The sequence below is a fragment of the Eublepharis macularius genome, chromosome 6 (genome assembly GCF_028583425.1).
Source record: "Eublepharis macularius isolate TG4126 chromosome 6, MPM_Emac_v1.0, whole genome shotgun sequence".
Taxonomy (NCBI): domain Eukaryota; kingdom Metazoa; phylum Chordata; class Lepidosauria; order Squamata; family Eublepharidae; genus Eublepharis; species Eublepharis macularius.
In genome coordinates this window covers 25,056,880-25,077,311 of record NC_072795.1, presented here as the reverse complement: position 1 = coordinate 25,077,311, position 20,432 = coordinate 25,056,880, and the positions used below count along the sequence as shown (strand labels likewise).

Genomic DNA, 20,432 nt, shown 5'->3' with positions numbered 1-20,432 from the left:
GTCAATCTGCAAGCATCTGACAGGCAGCATGGTGATAGGGGGAAGTCAACATGGAGCAGGGTCCTGCCAGACCAACCTCATCTCGTTCTATGATCGAGTGACAGGCTTACTGGATTGCAGGAATGCTGTCGATACACTGAGAGATCTCTGTCTTTTGGTGCTACACCTCTGAAGATGCCAGCCACAGCTGCTGGCGAAACGTCAGGAACTACAATGCCCAGACCACGGCAATACAGCCCAGAAAACCCACAACAACCGCTGTCGATACAGTTTATCAGGATTTCAGTAAAGCTTTTGACAAGGTTCTTCATGATGTTTTGATAGGTAAGCTAGTGGACTGTGGACTGAACTCTAGAAGGGTTAGATGGGATAGGGAACTGGCTGGATAACTGCACCCAAAAAGTCGTTGTCAATGGCATCACGTCTGACTGGAGGAAGGAGTCCAGTGGAGTGCCACAGGGCTCGGTCCTGGGCCCAGTGCTTTTCAATCTTTTTATACATGATCTGGACGAGGGTGCGAAGGGATTACTAATTAAATCTGCAGATTACACCAATTTAGGAGGAGCAGCAAACACCCTTGAGGACAGAGATAGAATTCAACAAGATCTGAACACACTGGGAAAGTGGGCAGCTTTGAATAAGATGTAATTTAATGTGGATAAGTGCCAGTTTCTCCTCCTGGGTAACAAAAATGCAAAGCATGCATACTGGATGAGGGATACAGTTCTGGGTAGCAGTGTGTGTGAACAAGATCTTGCGATACAGGTGCATAGGAAGCTAACTATGAGCACTCAGCGTGATGCAGCAGCAAAATAAATGAACACAATCTTAATCTTAATAAAATCTTAATAAAATTTCAGGATGTTATTATTCCACTATATATCATGTTGGGCAGGCCCCACCTGGAGTATTGTGTGCAGTTCTGGAGGCCTCAGTTCAGAAAGGATGTGAACAAACTGGAATGGGTACAGAGGAGAGTAACCAGGATGATCACGGGCCTGGAGGAAAGATTGAGGGACCTGGGAATGTTCAGTTTGGGGAAGAGGAGGTTGAGGGAAGACATGATTGCCCTCTTTAAGTATTTAAAAGGCTGTCACTTACAGGAGGGAAGGGAGCTGTTCCTATTAGCAACAGAAGGTAGCACTGAAGACAATAGGTTTAAACTACAGGAGGGTAGGTACTGTCTGAACATCAGGAAAAACTTCTTCATGTTACGAGTAATTCAGAAGTAGAATCGACTGCCTAGGTCTGTGGTGGTTTCCCCCTCATTGGCAGTCTTCAAGGAGTGGCTAGACAAATACTTGTCAGTGATGCTTTAGGCTGTTCCTGCATTAGGTAGGGGATTAGATAGATGGTCTGTAAGGGCCTCTCCAACTCTATGATTCCATGAACTTCCACAGTGCAAAACACAGTCTTATGCTATGAGTTCCACTGAAAATGCACGAAGCCAAGTTAGTCAGAAATATATTCTTATTACTAATTTGAAACACAGTTCAATAAAAGGTAGAGAACAATTCATTCTTTTTTACCACTGAAGAACTGGTAGTTATTGGTGAAGCTTTCCTCAGCTCTTGTGCTCTCTTGCAGTCTTTAAGCAATTCCGTCATAGGGGAAGGTTCACGAGAAGCCAATGCAAGAGGACTAGAACTCTGCCCCGGTGACACACAGGAGCGATTCTTTGTGGCTACAGTATGCTCTTCTTTTGTTGTAGCTCTTTCATAAGGAATGCTGGAAACTTCTTCCATACTGGAAAGATCACCGAGAGTTTCCATTCTTTCAGACTGTGCCGAAAGTGCGCTTGCTAAAGAAATGAAGCAAAGTGGGGGGAAGTGGGGGGGGGGGAGAACACATTACATCAATTTAAATCCCTGCATGCAGTCTCTCAAATCATTATCCTAAAATAGTCCATTAAACACACAAGTTATGTTGGCTCACATAAAGCCAGGGACCTGAATTTAGAACAGCCGCACAGACAGAAGCTGTTGCCATTACACAAATGACTGGTTTCTGTCTCCTCCCGTATTTTGGCTTTCTGAATTAAAAAATCATTAAACAGGTTAACCAGAAACAGGCTACAGAAGAACTCCCTCATCCAAGCCTGAAAGTAGTAGATTGTTACTATTCTGTTCCCTTTTTATTCTTTGTCACATTTTACCCAATCCTGTTTTCCTTAAACAAGTAGAAAAGAATACCCTACCGCTATATAGAATACCCTACCACTAATGTTGTTAGTCTTATAGGTGCTACTGGACTCTTGCTCTTTTCCACTGCTACAGACAGACTAATACAGCTACCCATCTTGATCTTAAACAAGTAGTTACTTGATGGCAGATGCTTGGACAACTTGCATGTAAACATCCGTTTTGGTGATCAACAAGCACCTCTGATATCAAGTATCAAGTAGCAGCTTTCTGCTCGTCTGCATCACCGACAGTAACTATTTCAGGGTAGGTTCAGAGTTGAGCCCTTTTCCAGACCAATTTCACAAGCTTACAGTTCTACAAAACATGACTCAACTAGGCACACCAGCAGGTGTCAAGATGATGTGCCCTTGAGAGAAAACACAGAAACTGCCTCTTGATGCAACATTCACGTGATAAAATGCTATCAGGGTTTCTGAAAAGTGAACAAGTACTTGATAACATTCTGTGGGAAGAATTGACACAAGCCCTCCAACAGCAAAAGCTTATGTTTTAAAACTCACCTCTAGGAGTTTCTTTGTGTTTGTTACGAAGCAAAGTGAAATCATTTTCTTTGTCAACTGCAGAAGAAAGAGGTGACCTTGTGCTAATATCGACAGCTTGTGCCAGAAAAACGTCTGCTTCAGTTCTGTGATTTTCTGACATGGTGCCACTTGATATACAAGAGAAAAATTGGAACAGAAAAAAAAATTGACCAGATCATAGCATGAAAAAAATCTCTTCTTATAGATCTATGTGAGTTGAGAATAGATACAAACTATATATGAAGACATTTTTATTTCAAAAGGTCGTCTGCACTCTGCATCTGTTGAGCTGATTTTATATTGGAGCAATTTGATACAAATCATTGATCCAGCATACAATCAGTAGCCAGGATAAATAGTTATTTTTTAAATGGAACACTGAGAAGGTTACAAGAACAAATTGCTTTGCGTTTCTGAAACAAAGGCAGTACAGAACCACAAATATTTGCTATGTATTTAGAAAAGAGAAGAAAAATGATAAAATAAAACCATGATAAACTTTCTCCTTTGTTACTGAAATCTATTATTTTATGAGGAAACACTCCTTTCTAAGCAACAAATATTTGAGCTGTGCGTAAAAATTGTAATGGATTTTTGTAAAGAAGCAATCAGGGATGCTGACCAAAATTAATCTGGGCAAACGTGTGCACCCAGACTTCATAACTAGGTAAAAATCGTTACCTGTAGTCACAGTCATCAGATCCAGCTTCCATAATCACAAAGCTGGCAGTTTCTTCTGGCTCCTCCTCACAGGCCTTATTAAAAATAAATAAACATCTTAAATTTTTCAGCTCACTCCATCCTGAATGCTCAGGTACATAACAATATTGTCATCTGGAAGCTAAAAGCAGTTCTTATTATGAAGTGACACAGGAATTACACACTATAAAATCCCGGCTGCCCAATTGTCAGGGCAAGATGATTCCTCCCCTACTACTCCTTACAATATGGTGGAGGGGGGAGGAAGACAAAGCCATTTGGAATCTAATTACTCAAAGCCAGTTAACACTGTGTCTTTCTTTTATGCAACGTGAATGGAGGCAAGCCCATTTTAAGTGAACAGAATCCTTAATCATTGCCACTGAAATCGAACGGCCAGTTTTTGTCCAGCATAGGCAGCTGCACATAGTCTATTGTGCAAACAGAGTATATTCAGCAGTCAGCACTTGATCACGAAAAGGAGAAGTGCCAAGATACAAAGATCCCTTTTGTTGCCTTCCTAATTCCAGATTTGCAGTAGCAGCATATGCTTACCGGTTGGCAAAGCCAAAGATAAGCTCAAAGGCATACTCTTTCCATATCATTTCTTGCCATATTTCAAGGCTGAGCTCTAGTACAGAAAGCAAGTTCCTGGAAATACTTCAGCTCCTAATATCATGAGAAGAGCCCTGTTGGATCCCACTAGTGTTCAATATAGTTCAATATCCTGTTCTGCACAGTAGCTGACCAGATAGTCAAACAGGACACAGGAACCAAGATCCTCTCCAGATATTGCCTCCTAGCATTGGGTTGTAGAAGGTTTATTGCCACTGAATATGGTAGTTTCCTTAAGTTACCATGGCTAGTAGTCATTGATGGATCACACCTCCATGAAGCTGTCTCAAAATATTGGACAAAATGTGTGCAAGCATATCATGCCAGGATACCCAGGAAAATATACAGCTCTTGAGTGTATTCTATTCTATTTAATTCCACCCTTCCTCTAAAGAGTTTAGGGTGGCATGCATAGTTCTCCCTCCCCATTTTATTCTCATAACACCCCGGTGATGTAGATTAGGCCAAGACTGAGTGATCAGCATAAATGAGCTTCATGGCGCATGGGGATTTGAACCTGCATCTTCCAGATCCTTGTTCAACGTTAACCATTATACCACACTAGCTCCTATTCATTCAGTTTAGGTATCTGTACACATAAACAACATTGAAGTATATGGGCTGGTCACACAGTTAACTTCTGCTCTGTGTTACATTTACGGAATCGCCTTGCAGACAGTCCCCAACACACCTTCTGCTTAGCACATAAACACATGTTCCTATTTCTGGCTATTGATGCATGTAATACAACAGCTCTCGATCTATTGTTTTCTTTGTCGCCAATCTGAGAAGTGCTCAGTACTGCACAAATTATTTGGGGCCTTCCCCCCCCCCCGACACTTCCCACTGGAAGAGATCGTCAATTCATGTGTGGTTATACAATATAATCAGATGCGAGGCTGTGACTGCCATTGAGATTAAGTTGTCTGAAATGGACATGGTGCAAGATCACATTATATATGTTTACGAGGGCTTTTAGCTGCAACAAATAAAATAGAATGGAATAGACCATGCAATATGTACTTACATCTTCAAGGACCTCAATTTTCAGAGATGACTCAAGGTTTACAGGAAGTGCCTCAGGCTCTTCTTTCCTAACATCTGTCCAGTATTTTTTCATCTCTTCAGCTGAAGTTAGAAATACAAAATCATACCAGTTTTTGTTGTTGTTGTTAAAGACTTGTACTAATCCCACCCTGTGTAACTGTGAAATATTTATGCAGACAAACAATTCAAGATTAAGGAAGCACTAAACATGAATGTGTTCTGACCTGGATGGCCCAGGCTAGCCTGATCTCATTAGATCTCAGAAGCTATACAGGATTGGCCCAGGTTAGTACTTGGACAGGCAACCACCAAGGAAGCAATGCATAACCAGGCAATGCAAAACCACCTCTGAATGCCTCTTGCCTTGAAAATCTTGTGGGGTCAGAATTAGAGATGGGCAAGAACAGCAATATTAACTTTAAAAAGCCACGAACAGCCCAATCTGCTATTTGCGAACAAGCTGTTTGTGAGGCCCCATTCTAAACGAACAGGTGGTCGTTGCAAGCCTCGTTCGTTACTGTTCGTCAAGCCAGATAATCTGGCACTTGGCAACCAGAGGCAGGGACTGCCTGAACTCTGTCTGAACTCCTGCTGTGGCCCAGGAAACCCCAATCTAAGCCCAATTTAGTTGATAGGCAGGTCTTCCTTTCAAGTGTGGTGCTCCAAATTTGTTACAAGGAAGCAAAGAGCAGGAGGGAGGGGGGCTCCCAGCTCTGGTTTTGCAGACAGTGAGGGAGAGACAGTTGCCTTTGGCATTATGAGAGAGAGACAGGGAAAGTGCATTGGAGCTTGAATTGTCTTTGTGTGTGGTGAGATAGGGATCTACCCCTTCAGGTTCCAGGGCTGCTGCCAGGCTCTGGGGCCAAGCTATTATTTATTATTGGTACATTTCCTGCTGCCTGCTCAGGTAGGGTTTCTGGGAGTGGTGTGATAGGGATCTTGATGGCTGGAGGAGAGCCTGCTGCCCCCCATGAACAACGAACATGTTTGTGAACAGGTCATGTTCATCAATGTTTGTTGTTCATGGATGGCAACGAACAACGAACATCATGTTCTTTTTTTTTCTGTTCGTGCCCATGTCTAGTCAGAATACTTCAACTTGATGGCACTTTATACACAGAAATATGAAAGTACATGCTCTAGTTTCATATTAATTGAAAAGAAGTGGTATATGAATCAAATAAAGTTAGCAGTTGGGATCCAGACATTGGGGGAGACATTGTTAAGATAACAAAACTGATATTAAATTGGAAAATCCTAAAATAAAATAAATTAAATTAAATAAGCATTTACACTGTGTTATACCTCTGAAATGACAGCACATGAACCACATTTATACACTGAGAATACCACAGCAGCGTAATGGTCTAGAACGGCTAGGGGAAGAGGTGCAAATAGGGACTGTTTAAAAAAGGAGGGAGATTTTGAGGACTCGATACTAGCTTCCCACATTTTACTTCTATGCTCCAACAACCAACAAGCTACACAACATGTTTCTGAGAAAAGAACAGGTCTTTTCCTTCCCAAGAGCATACCTCCCCCCAACACACACATACATCCAAACACAAAAAGACCCACACGACCTAAGATCACAGCAGGGATACCCCATGGATTTCACTAGTATCTTGACTGGTCCTCGTCTGTTGCAGAGACTGGCAGGAAAAGAGAAGGGGCTGAAGTACTCAGCATATCTGGCCTTTGAGGACTGAAGGCCCTGGAAGAGTACACAGGAACCCCCGCCCCTGAGTCACAATCTCCTAGATATAATCTTCAAGGAAAATAAACTACAGTAGTTAACTTCACCTATCATCATGTTTCCTCCTTCTCAGAACATCCCTTGTTCCATCTTGAAGGAAACAGGTGATCTATAATTTCTGATTCAATGATAAGAAGTGGGAGGAATGCACACTCTCTAGCTAAAGTACAGCATGTCCCACCCTGTTCCGTGTTAGAGCTGATCAACGCTGATCAAGTATTCCTGAGATTAGATCAAGATATTGTTGAATTAATAATTGAAATATGGTCTTGCCATAGAAACAATGACTGGCCATCTTGTGTCGAAAGTATAGGATGCACAGAGTCATCTGTAGCCCGAAGATTCTGCTATAGCCTGTAATCTGAATAATGTTTCAAGGGCATTGCAATCTTCTACATGTGCACATCTCTTAGGGTTGGCTCACTTACTTGTTTTGAGATAACACACTTGGCTTCATTAGCCGTATGATTATTTAACAGAGAAACACACCCCGCTGAAGTTGTCCACACTGCCGCAAATCCTTGGTTTGAGCTGTGGTACAGCAATATGTGGCCACACAACAGGCATTTGCAATAAATCTTAATATGACCTTGTAAATAGGGGTGTGTGATTTGGGATCTGGCTTTATAGCCAGATTTATGCCAATCAGGTATAATCCAGCTATGCTGAATCACATAAGAGAATCTCAGATCAGATCCAAGGAACCAAACTCTGCTAGGCTGGATTATTCAGCCACAGAAAGCTGAAGCAGAGACAGAGCGGCAGCAAGTGAGAGGCAACAGCACGAATGAGAGGTCAGCAGTGCAAAGGGAGGCGACCTCCACAATGTGGCAGGAGAACAGGGTAAGGCTGGCAAGATGGGTGAGGAAGCAGCATGCAGAGTGGTTTTCCGTCTTGCTCCTCTACGCAGCCAGAGCTCCAAAGAGCCTTTCAAGCTTCCACCAGCCACCTTAAATGCCACAACTCCAGCAAGCTTCTCCCTCCACCCTAGCTTCAGCTCAGGTTGGGATTCTCTTACATTGGGGTTATCTGGTTTGGGACTGGCTTAAGGTTTCCCTTTTCTTGGAAAGCCATGGAAATGTTTCCCCCACAGGAAACAATGGTGATTGGCTGGGGGTAGCTTGTTCAGGGCCCAGAGAATTAGACCCCAGGGTCCAGTCCTGAAAATTGGGGAGTCTTTAGTGTACAGGAAGGAGTAGGTTGCCTGCAAATTTGGTGTTTGCTTGAAAAATGACACACACAGACCTACATGCAAGATAGTTTCCCCATTAAACCCTATATAAATACAGGATTCTCTAGCTGGATTAGATAATCTGACTCAGATTTCAGGGGACCAATTTTCTTTAATCCGTCTCTGTGTGTGTGCGTGCGTTTGTGTGCGTGCATACCCCTATTTATAAACTGATCTTGACACAGCAAGGGTTGGGCTGTGCTCTTAGGATGTCTTGTCTATGGGAATACAAAAGTACTCTATAATGCATTGCGAAGGTCAGCAAACCTGCTAAGTGAGCATTTACAACTTCCTCCTCCTCCTTTTCCTCTTCTCCAACCAAAGTATCATAAGCTTCATTTATCGGGGATTTGGCAGGATTAAATTCATCTGATAGAATATCCGGCAATGTATCAAAAGGAGTCCTATAAAAGCAAAAAGGAAACAAATGTTTTGAAATTGCAGTATTATACTGTGAATCCTTTTGTTTCCTCACATTGTAATTAAAGTTTGGTCTTCAACCACATGGCTTGGCTTCTTCTAAGAACAGTTGAATGTTATTGTTGGTCCTGGGTGGAGTCCAGGAAATCATCTCAGGTCAATAGCAAACTGCAGCTCTTCTCAACCCAGAAATTCATCCCCATAGTTTCTTCTATGAGCACAGCAAGTAAAGAACAATGTGATTGCTCGCTAACTAACAATATAATTCCTTGAAATCAAATCATTTTATTTTAGGTCAGTAACGTATTCAACTAAAAAAGCAGTAATTTCCAATATAATTGTATGACTGTTTTGATTTTTAAAACTACATTAAAAGAGGCAACTAGATCAGGAAATACAGTTCCTTTTGTGTATGTGAGCAATTTCAGGAATACCTTCTGTATTTCTTAAGCCATAATTTTTCCATGTATTTCAAGCTATCCTCTTTGAATTGAATTTCCATAGTTTTCTTAATAACTGGAGGACTTGTTTGCACCTCACACGTTTCCACACTTTCTAAAAGAATATAGAAAAATATATTAGCTACCATTCAACCATATTCAGGTAAGAATTACATTTCATCATCAGTAGTAACGCTTAAGTTCTAAGAGCATAAGATGAGGAAGAAAGCCCAGGAAAATAATTCTAAGGGTCCAGTTCACAGATTATCAGAATACATGTACAACCCCTGGGGATGGGCGGTATATAAATTGAATAAATAAAATAATAAACCCGTAAAGCATAAGCACAACCCTGCCCTTTAGGTACTGGGCCAACATGCAGTCACTGCTAATGCTTCACTAATCAAAGGCCGATGCTTGTTAATTCACCAGTGTTGACGCATATTCAGTAGATCCAACCTCAGCAACCAGACCAATGATATCTCGGAATTGCCTATGTTCATTCCCCAAAACACATACGTGTACTGGATATACACAACTGAATGCTGACAATCCTATTTAGGTAGCTGTTAACACTCCTAAGATTATTCTTCATTTACCTTGGGGTAGATCCAGCCTAACTGTTCATCATAGAACAGAACTTTCTTGCATACCACCTCCCACTGCAGCACATTCACTGATCTACACAAAATGCTGCTCCTGGGGGATACAGGACTTTGAGGAATGACTTGAGAGAGGTCTGCAGTGGGAAGGGGGAAACTGGTAGAAAAATTAGGTTTGCGGAAATTTTAGTCTGGATCCAACCTTTTGTATGGAGTGGCTGTGGCTGCCGTCTGCTGAATGGGGAACCTGCAGTTGCATCTCATTATTTCTGAGGTTCTTCTGTTTTTAGAGTAAAACCATGAATCGTTATATTTTGTAACGTATTTGGAAACTTTGTCTATTGTAGCCACACCCAGCTTGAAAGACCAGTGCAAATCAGAGCTGTCCTCATTTATTCAGAATGTGCTGCTATGCAAAACAAGTTCTTTCAAACATTATTTAGCAGCTATTATTCCATACCTGCCCAAGACTGGCAACAACGTTCTTCCGTAAGCTTTCGAGGGGAATTTCTACTCCTCCACTGATTTAGTGCTTCCTGGAAAAACCTTGCAGACTCTTCTTCATTAAAAGTACCATGCAATAAAGACCCACCATTCGGACACTTGGACAGAACTCCCCTTGGTACTGTGGAAGCCTCCTGAATTAAGTTCAAGAATTACCTGTGACTAATTGAAATTAATTAAATCCAACATAGCCTATGAACATGAATAGGTCACAAAACAACATTAAATATACACACTCATAGTCTTTTTAAGCTTTCTAAGTTTAAGGTATTAAGTTTTAACAGTACAGAACAACATAATATTGGCTGGTTTCATACCTTTCTTTGCTGCCTCTGCAGGACAAAGCTGCTCAAGAATGATCACATCAGTATCCAACAGAGTAAAATTACCAAAACAATCATCTCTTTAAAATAACAATCCGTAACAAAAGCACACAACACCCCAGACAGCAAAGTATCAGGTAACTCAAGTCCACATTAAAAAAAAAATCTGTCTAACTAGATTGGACGTAACAGAGTTATGCAGAGCAAAATAACACTTGGAAACCCCCATGGAATATACGCATCTAACGGGCTGGATTGTGACAATGGAATTCACACACCCTGTTAGGCTCAACAAATATTGCTCAAGACAGTCAATGGACTAATTAATGAAGTCAAAACCTTCCTCCAAGTATCTCGCAAGGCTGTATTCATATTTACATGGGGTATGGTTTGGGCAACCCAAGCATCTCACAGACGACACCCGCGGCTCTCTTGAAACCAGCGTGATGCAGTAGTTAGAGGCCTGGGAGATCCAAAGTCAGGTGCCCCCTCTGCCATGAAAGCTTGCTGGGTGAAATGGGGCCAGTCACTCTCTCTCATTGTAACCCACCTCAAAGGACTGTTACGTGGATAAAAAGGAGGAGTGAAAAATCATGTATAATAGATAGACAGGGAGAGAGAAACAAGGAATGCCAGAAGATACTGTGATAATTGTGGACATAGCTGTATAGAAACTACAATAATGCCTGTAGGTATGGAGGAACTGGATCACATGTTGCAAAATAGTCAGGTGCTTTGGTACAGAGCGTAGGCTATGAAGGTTATAAGCAAACACATCTTTTCATAAACACATCTGCAGGGAAAAGAAGATCCCAGGACTGCATGTCTAAAGACAAACACACTAAGATTTAAGTATTAATGGTCTTAAGCCGAAGATATGCTAACAATTATTAAACTTTCAGTGCAGAGCCAGCGACTCGATTTTGTGAGGCATCTTAAAAGCTGCTTCTACCAAACTGCGGCAGCCCATTATTTTCCCCTCCCTTCTCCCCCAGAAATGCTGCATGGTGTACCTAACCATGTATTACATAACAACACTGAACTATATTTAGACTTGTTTTTAAGAGAAGCCTGTTACCCATTCTTCACTCCAAATTAAGGCTTTTTAAACTTATAAACAAGCATTTTGTAAAGGACTCCAAGATCTACAAATGAAAAACAGAATATAAAGGCACAGTGTCTGTATTTCTCTAAGATAAAATAACAATATGAGGTTGCCTTGTACGAACTTGTCCCACCACTGGTCAGTCTAGTACTCTGTGGGTCTACCTCTAAAGGCAGCGGCTGTATAAATTCCCAGACAAGAGGTCTTACACAGTTCTGGAAGTGGAGATCCTTTGTTAATAGAATGCCCAGGATTAAATCTGGGACCTTCCGCTTGCAACGTATAACTCTGGGTTTGTTTTCTTATTTTAGAAACAAACAAAAAAGCCTTCTTTGTTCAAGGGCCTCCCTGGCCTGAAACTATAGCTAGCTGAAAACATGACAGCTTCTATAAAACCCAGCAGGAAACAAAGATGGGGAAGTTTATCCAACCATCCTCTGTTTAACTAACTCTCCCATTCTGCCAAATTACCTCCCCCCACCCCCCACCCCTGCTCACTTCATAAAGAGAAAGGGGGGGGGGTTCTGCTCATGAAGAGGGGGGCTGACAAGGAGGGGGAAACATTTGCAAACATCATCAAGGATCACTCACAATACCCCCTAAGTTTTTACAACAGAGATGGTTGCAATAAGCATTTTCCGCTAATAAACTCCAGAGGGAGGGGCACTTATCACTGGTTAATGCAATATTGATTTCAAGGTTAAAATCTGCTCCATGCAATTTTAGCATGCACAAACACATGCTTCTCTGCACATGGAAAGCTAGCAAGCGAGGAAAAAGAGTTGTAGACTACCCTTCTTTCTAGTTTACTACAGAAAAGCAGAACATTGTACGCATTCATGAAGACCTCCCCCTCCCAGACAAGGTGGATAAAGCCCAAGGACGGAAACACCAGGAACACAACACAGCTCCACAGCCTCATAGGGTTATGATAAACTTAACTGATATGCAGAAGCCTCCTTCAGACACTCAGTGAAGAGAGGTGCAAACCTAGGAAGTGTGCATAAGATACACAGCTGTAGATCTATAACACCACAGATATAGTTTCAGATAGGAAGACATGCGGGCCTGAAGAACAGCAGGATTTAAGTCCAATGTTCTTGTATCTGAAGAAAGAAGTTTTGACTCTCAAAAGCTTATACCCTGAAAATCTTGTTGGTCTCCAAGGTACCACTGGACTCAAACCATGAGCCTTTCCAAAGCCCAAAAGGCAAGTTATCTGAGCCTGGCTTTTGACAACCTTGCTCCTTGAACTGATGTGTAACCTTTGACTTCATGCAGGGGGTAATCTACCCTTAGCAATTAAGATGGGCATGATAAATATCTAAGAGCACAATCCAGCCAAAGTTAATTTAGTCCCACTGATTTCAGCAGGAAAGTCAAGTCCACCAAAATCAATGGAACAGAACTCTGCTGAACTCTTGACTGCGTTGCCTCCTCAAAAAAAAACGAACCTTGCCATTGTTATAACTAGGGATGTGCGTTTCGGCATTCAGAATGCCGAAAGAATGCCGAAACAAAAGTGTTTCGGCTTCTTTCGGGGAATGCCGAAACGTTTCGGGGAATGCCGAAACGTTTCGGGTAGCCGAAAGAAAAAAGCCGAAACGTTTCGGGATTCTTTCGGCTTTCTTTCGGCTTTTCTATGGGAAAATGCCTCCGTCTTCCAGGACGCCTAGAGGAGGCATTTTCCCACCGAATAAGCCCAAAATTGGTGGGGACCTTCCTCTAACCCTTCTCTAACAACCACCCAAGTTTCAGACAGATTGGACTTTGGGGGGCCATGTTATGGCCCCCCAAAGCAGGTCCCCCCATCCTCCCATAAGAAAGCGAAGGAGCAGCATATTGTTAGCATGCTGCTGCTGATCTTTCTTCATTATTTCCTATGGGGAAAAAATGAAGAGGCAGGCTTCCTTTGCCAGGGGTGGCATTTTGCATGCAAAATGCCCCCCAGCCCTCAGGGGCCCTTCTCCCACCCCTCCTCCCACCCCCCACCAAGGCTCAGCCTGCTCCCACTTGGGGGGGCATTTCATGGCCTCCCCAAGTAGGTGCTCTGCTCTCATCTCTACCACTGACAGCTGGGGGAGGCTTGTGTTGCCAGGGGTGGCATTTTGCATGCAAAATGCCCCCCAGCCCTCTGGGGCCCTTCTCCCACCCTTCCTCCCACCCCCCACCAAGGCTCAGACTGCTCCCACTTGGGGGGGGGCATTTCATGGCATCCCCAAGTAGGTCCTCTCAGCCCCTAAAGGCCACCCCTTACAGCCCCACACAAACCCAATTCCCCCCCAGCTGCCACACACAGACCCAAATCCCCACATTAGCCCCTCACAGACCAAAATCCACCCCCACCTGCCCCACACCCATAACCCCAGGAACAGGCTGGCAAAGGCCAGCCCTCTCCCTTTGTTCCCTATGCTGGGAACTTCTAAACTCTCTTTCCCTAGGCAATTCTGCACAGCCCAGGGGTGCCACAATGGTGGGCACACTTCTGAGTGCCAGCTGGTCCCTGTGAAAGAGCACCTGAACCACAGACACCCTCCCACCACCTACAGAGATGGCTAGCCAGCCAGCCCCATTGTTCCCTATGATGGGAACCAACTGCACAACAAAGAATAAAACAAGAACAACACAAAATAAAGTTTTTAAAAAATTATTTTCTCCCTTCCAAAGTACAAGTAGGCAAAGCATAATAACACATTACACCAGCAGTCCCCCACACAGAAAAATAACACAACTCACTTAACATCAGAGAATCACAAAGCATGATACCTGTCAAAAACACTTTATTTCTTGAACAGCTTTAGGTTACACAGCAGGGGGGAACACCAAAGGGCATGGCAGCACTATCTTACACAAAAATAACACAACTCACTTAACATCAGAGAATCACAAAGCATGATTCCTGTCAAAAACACTTTATTTCTTGAACAGCTTTAGGTTACACAGCAGGGGGGAACACCAAAGGGCATGGCAGCACTATCTTACACAAAAATAACACAACTCACTTAACATCAGAGAATCACAAAAGCACAATTCCTGTCAAAAACACTTTATTTCTTGAACAGCTTTAGGCTACACAGCAGGGGGGGGGACACCAAAGGGCATGGAAGCAGTATCTTACACAAAAATAACACAACTCACTTCACATTAAAGAATCACCCCAAAAAATAGCTGTCAAAAGCACTTTATTTCTGTAACTGCTTTAGGTTACACAGTAGGAAGGCACCGCAGAGCAGGAAAGCAGTGTACTACGCAAAAATAACACAACTCACTTCACATCAGAGAATCACACAAACACAATTGCTGTCAAAAACGGTGAAGTGGGTTGTATTATTTTTTGTAGTACATTGCTATCATGCCCTGTTGTGCCCTCCTACTGTGTAACCTAAAGCTGTTCAAGAAATAAAGTGTTTTTGCCAGAAATTGTGTTTTTGTGATTCTCTGATGTTAAGTGAGTTGTGTTATTTTTGTGTAAGATAGTGCTGCCATGCCCTTTGGTGTTCCCCCCTGCTGTGTAACCTAAAGCTGTTCAAGAAATAAAGTGTTTTTGACAGGAATCATGCTTTGTGATTCTCTGATGTTAAGTGAGTTGTGTTATTTTTGTGTAAGATAGTGCTGCCATGCCCTTTGGTGTTCCCCCCTGCTGTGTAACCTAAAGCTGTTCAAGAAATAAAGTGTTTTTGACAGGAATCATGCTTTGTGATTCTCTGATGTTAAGTGAGTTTTGTTTTAATTTTTCTGTGTGGGGGACTGCTGGTGTAATGTGTCATAATGCTTTGCCTACTTGTACTTTGGAAGGGAGAAAATAATTTTTTTAAAACTTTATTTTGTGTTGTTCTTGTTTTATTCTTTGTTGTGCAGTTGGTTCCCATCATAGGGAACAATGGGGCTAGCTGGCCAGCCATCTCTGTAGGTGGTGGGGGAATTTGAGGGAGGGTGTCTGTGGTTCAGGTGCTCTTTCACAGGGACCAGCTGGCACTCAGAAGTGTGCCCACCATTGTGGCACCCCTGGGCTGTGCAGAATTGCCTAGGGAAAGAGAGTTTAGAAGTTCCCAGCATAGGGAACAAAGGGAGAGGGCTGGCCTTTGCCAGCCTGTTCCTGGGGTTATGGGTGTAGGGCAGGTGGGGGTGGATTTGGGTCTGTGAGGGGCTAATGTGGGGATTTGGGTCTGTGTGTGGCAGCTGGGGGGGAATTGGGTTTGTGTGGGGCTGTAAGGGGTGGCCTTTAGGGGCTGAGAGGACCTACTTGGGGATGCCATGAAATGGCCCCCCCAAGTGGGAGCAGTCTGAGCCTTGGTGGGGGGTGGGAGGAAGGGTGGGAGAAGGGCCCCAGAGGGCTGGGGGGGCATTTTGCATGCAAAATGCCACCCCTGGCAACACAAGCCTCCCCCAGCTGTCAGTGGAAGAGATGAGAGCAGAGCACCTACTTGGGGAGGCCATGAAATGCCCCCCCAAGTGGGAGCAGGCTGAGCCTTGGTGGGGGGTGGGAGGAGGGGTGGGAGAAGGGCCCCAGAGGGTTGGGGGGCATTTTGCATGCAAAATGCCACCCCTGGCAACACAAGCCTCCCCCAGCTGTCAGTGGTAGAGATTAGAGCACCTACTTGGGGAGGCCATGAAATGGCCCCCCCAAGTGGGAGCAGGCTGAGCCTTGGTGGGGGGTGGGAGGAGGGGTGGGAGAAGGGCCCCTGAGGGCTGGGGGGCATTTTGCATGCAAAATGCCACCCCTGGCAAAGGAAGCCTGCCTCTTCATTTTTTCCCCATAGGAAATAATGAAGAAAGATCAGCAGCAGCATGCTAACAATATGCTGCTCCTTCGCTTTCTTATGGGAGGATGGGGGGACCTGCTTTGGGGGGCCATAACATGGCCCCCCAAAGTCCAATCTGTCTGAAACTTGGGTGGTTGTTAGAGAAGGGTTAGAGGAAGGTCCCCACCAATTTTGGGCTTATTTGGTGGGAAAATGCCTCCTCCAGGCGTCCTGGAAGACGGAGGCATTTTCCCATAGAAAAAAGCCGAAAGAATGCCGAAATAATGCCGAAAGAATCCCGAAAGTCGAAAGCCGAAAGAGATTCTTGTTTCGGCTTTCGGCTTTAACGATAGAGAATCTTCTTTCGGCTTTCTACTTTCGGCTATAGCCGAAAATTTTTGGCTTGCACACCCCTAGTTATAACTTAAGAGATGCAACAGTTTTGATGCCGTATTTCTTGGATTACCTCTATATCATGTGTTGGCATTTTTGGTAAAGATGAAAAAATGTCTGATGGATCCTCTTTAACTTCTTTCTTCTGTTCATAATTTATCTTGCCGTTAGATTCATTGGAATAGATTTGTTTCAAGAATTGCTGAGCAGCCTCCAGTTTCCCAGGCGGAACATGCACTTTTGCCTACGGAAAAAGAGGAGTCATATACTGAATAAGGAACATTTAAGGCTCTTGTATTACCAGCAATAGGGGACTGGGGTGCCAAACCTGGATAGGTAGCATTTGGCATGGGGGCTATCTACTGAGCTATTCACTCAACAGCTGGGACAAATGATCCCAATAGTTTCACTTTGAAAGCTGGACACCCCATCGGGACACTGTTTTAATAACTAAGAGTGCAATCCTAATTCCACTGAGGTTCATAGACTTAGAAGGGTGTAACTCTGCTCAGAATCGCAGTGTGGACAACCCAGAATTGGGGCATACTACACTTTAACACATTGCGTGCCTGCACAGAAGAACGAAGATGGACTTGATGTTAGTACGTTTCAGTTAATCATAAAATTAAAATACTTCTACAAGCCGGGGGGGGGGGGATCGACTTTTATCAACTTATGTACAACATGAATAAATACACATTTATAAAACCTAACATACAAATCTATCGTCTTATATGGCATAAATTGTGCATACAGACTTTGCACTGAAATCACAAAATGGACTACAGATGAAAGCAAAAAAAAGGGGGGCTGTGTCAAGGTGCCTTCCTTCAGTGAAAAGGATCCTTAACAGTGGAGGTCTTACCCACCTGAACCCTGTTTACCCACAAATCAAAGCATAACATGCTAAGGTGTGGGGGAAAGTACCATTTTGAACCCTGATAAAGGATGATGTTTAATAATTGGGAGATGGTACATCCCCTCAGGTTCAGTGATTTAGTGATTCCAGGGCAACGCCACAAAACTTAAATAAGAAAGCTCAGTGTTTGTAAAATGATTCCTTCATTTTAACACCGCCCCAAAAATAAGCTGGAAATGTTCTCATGAGCTAGCATGAAAAAGAATCATCTTGCCAAGGATAAATTCTTGGAGGGCTAATGCTGGGACACTTGTTATCTTTACAGAGCACACCAAGACTGCGATCCTGAGCAAGACGCCTCGGAATCCTACTCAGTTCTATTCAGTAAGGCTTACTTCCAGGAAGGTGTTCTTAGGATGGCATCACAAAGAACAAGAAAGGTAACCCACTTGAATGATGAAGAAAACATGGGGTGGCTAAAGATGAGGTCATTCTCACCCCACAATCACATGACCAGGAAAGGCACAACAAAAACAGTTACAGACTGGTTAGGTATTTATTCCCCCCCCTCTTAGATCTTCCCCTTTCCTCAAAAGCTGTCTATCAATCATCAGACTATTGGAACATCACCCTTTTCTACAGTACCAGGTAGAATATCCCTTTCCCCATCTTTGCTGTTTGCCTTCCTTAATACAGTATTTCCCTCCAGGGCTTTTTTTCTGGGAAAAGAGGTGGTGGAACTCAGTGGGTTGCCCTCGGAGAAAATGGGCACATGGCTGGTGGCCCCGCCCCCTGATCTCCAGACTGAGGGGAGATTAGATTGCCCTCCATGCCGCTGAGCAGTGCGGAGGGCAGTCTAAGCTCCCCTCCGTCTGGAGATCAGGGGGCGGGGCCACCAGCCATGTGACCATTTTCAAGAGGTTCCAGAACTCCGTTCCAGTGTTCCTGCTGAAAAAAAGCCGTTTCCCTCACACATTTCCCTCACACACGAACACACACGTACTTTTTCTCACCCCTTCACCCCCATACCCTGAGCTGATTTAAATACAGCTCCTTTCTCACACTATTTCCTCCAGGACCATATCTCTCTTCCTTGGGGCTCTATACATACATATACGCTGGTGGGTTCTATTAAAACCAACTGAGGGTGGCTAAAGTTCACTTAGAACATAAGATATGCATAGATAATGTATAGGACCTTCTGAGACATTAAAAAACTGTTGTTAAGACCTATCACTAAGATGTTTTTTTATCTCCTGTTTCTATCCATTCATTAGTTTAATAAAATCAACTTTACTTGAAAAAGTTGATATATTGCACAAAGCGTGCATCTGTGTATACACAGAATTAAAAGATCCCTCAACTAGAATTGCAGTGGTATAGGTGTGGGAAACCTGTAATTTTCCTCTGTTGTCCAGGGAACAGAAGTAGCATCTAGAAGAATGTGCCACCATCTGACGAGTGGAAAGATAAAGCCCAAGGTGTGAAAAAGCTGAACAAAGAGAAGGGGTTATTTATGCAGAACACTGGTTTGTCTACAATAACCAAACATGAGAAAATAGTGCATTCTACATAGCCTCCAAGACAGATATATCTTCAACCCGCCCCCACCCCTTGAAGGAGCAGGTGACTGCAGGTCCATAGTCTGGGTGTGCTCCTGGATCCAGGTCGACTGCTGAATAGGCAGCTGGCAGCCATGACTAGACATGGGCATGAACGGGGGGGGGGGGAGAACCCCAACAAGCTGTTTGTTGCCATCCACGAACAAAACGACGAACAGTAATGAACATGACCCTGTTCACAAACATGTTCGTTGTTCATGGCCCCTTAAAGATCCCTTTTAACTATCAGGTGGCAGGGGGAATTCACCCTTGCCACCTGCCAGCTGATAGTTTAAAGGGCCCTTTCCTGCCACGTGCAAGGGGCAGGGCCCTTTAAACACCCCACAAACTGACCTTCTCAATGTCCAATACCCACCAAATTTGCAGGGGACACAGTCCTCACTGTCCTCCAAAGACCCCCCCCCCCAAGTTTCAGAGAGATTGCACCCTGGAAAAGGCATGATGCATGGGTCTCCCCCTTTGTCGTCATTTTCTCTTCACAGTTGCAAAAACTGGACTCTCTGGTGGAAGCTACTTTGAGGGGTTACAAACTGACCTTTCCAATGTCCAATACCCACCAAATTTGCAGGGGACATAGTCCTCACTGTCCTCCGAAGACCCCCCAAGTTTCAAAGAGATTGCACCCCGGGAAAGACATGATGCATGGGATGCCCTTTGCTGTCATTTCCTCTTCACAGTGGCAAAAACAGGACTCTCTGCTGGAAGTACTTTGAAGAGTTAAAGCCAGAAGGAAAGCCAGAAGGAGTTCAGAGTTCAGTCCCTGCCTCCGTTGCCAGGGGAATTGATTGAAAGGCGCCAGACTGTCTGCCTTGACGAACAGCTGACGAAGGCAACGAACAAGGCTTGCAACGACCACTTGTTCGTTTAGAATGGGGCCTCATGAAAGGCTTGTTCGCAAACAGATGAATGGCCTATTCGTGGGTTTTTTCCATTCGTAATGCTGTTCGTGCCTATGTCTAGCCATGACTAGGAATGCCTTTTACCAGATACGACTGGTTAGCCAACTGCAGCCTTTCCTGGGCAGGAAAGATCTGGCTGCTATGGTGCATGTCCTGCTGACATCTAGATTAGATTACTACAGTGTGCACTATGTGGGGCTGCCCTTGAAATGTTTTAGGAAACTTCAATTGGTGCAGAATGGTGCAGCTGGGATATCACTCCACATATCACTCCAGTCTTGGCTCATCTACACTGGCTTCCAATCTGTTTCTGGGCACCATTCAAGGTGTTGGTGCTGTGTTTTAAAGTTATATATGGTTTGGGACCAACATGCCTGAAAGACCACCTATTCCTTTATGAACCCACTAGACCACTGCAGTCATCTTTGGAGGCCTTGTTCCAGCTACCCA

General features: G+C 43.8%; 1 protein-coding gene across 3 annotated transcripts in view; it reads right to left on the bottom strand.

The window, feature by feature from the left end:
- Positions 1-20,432, bottom strand: part of ZBBX (zinc finger B-box domain containing) — a 57,045-nt gene that overhangs the window by 14,221 nt on the left and 22,392 nt on the right. For all 3 annotated transcript variants that reach the window (XR_008597323.1, XR_008597324.1, XM_054983391.1), the window contains exons 8-15: positions 16,676-16,846; positions 9,996-10,173; positions 8,928-9,048; positions 8,341-8,477; positions 5,067-5,167; positions 3,407-3,480; positions 2,705-2,853; positions 1,530-1,801 (exon numbers count right to left, since the gene is read on the bottom strand). Coding sequence is in view for 1 of the 3 variants with exons in the window: in XM_054983391.1 (XP_054839366.1) it covers positions 1,530-1,801; positions 2,705-2,853; positions 3,407-3,480; positions 5,067-5,167; positions 8,341-8,477; positions 8,928-9,048; positions 9,996-10,173; positions 16,676-16,846 (1,203 nt within the window). In the remaining 2 variants the exon portion in view is untranslated. The remainder of the gene's footprint in view (positions 1-1,529; positions 1,802-2,704; positions 2,854-3,406; positions 3,481-5,066; positions 5,168-8,340; positions 8,478-8,927; positions 9,049-9,995; positions 10,174-16,675; positions 16,847-20,432) is intronic.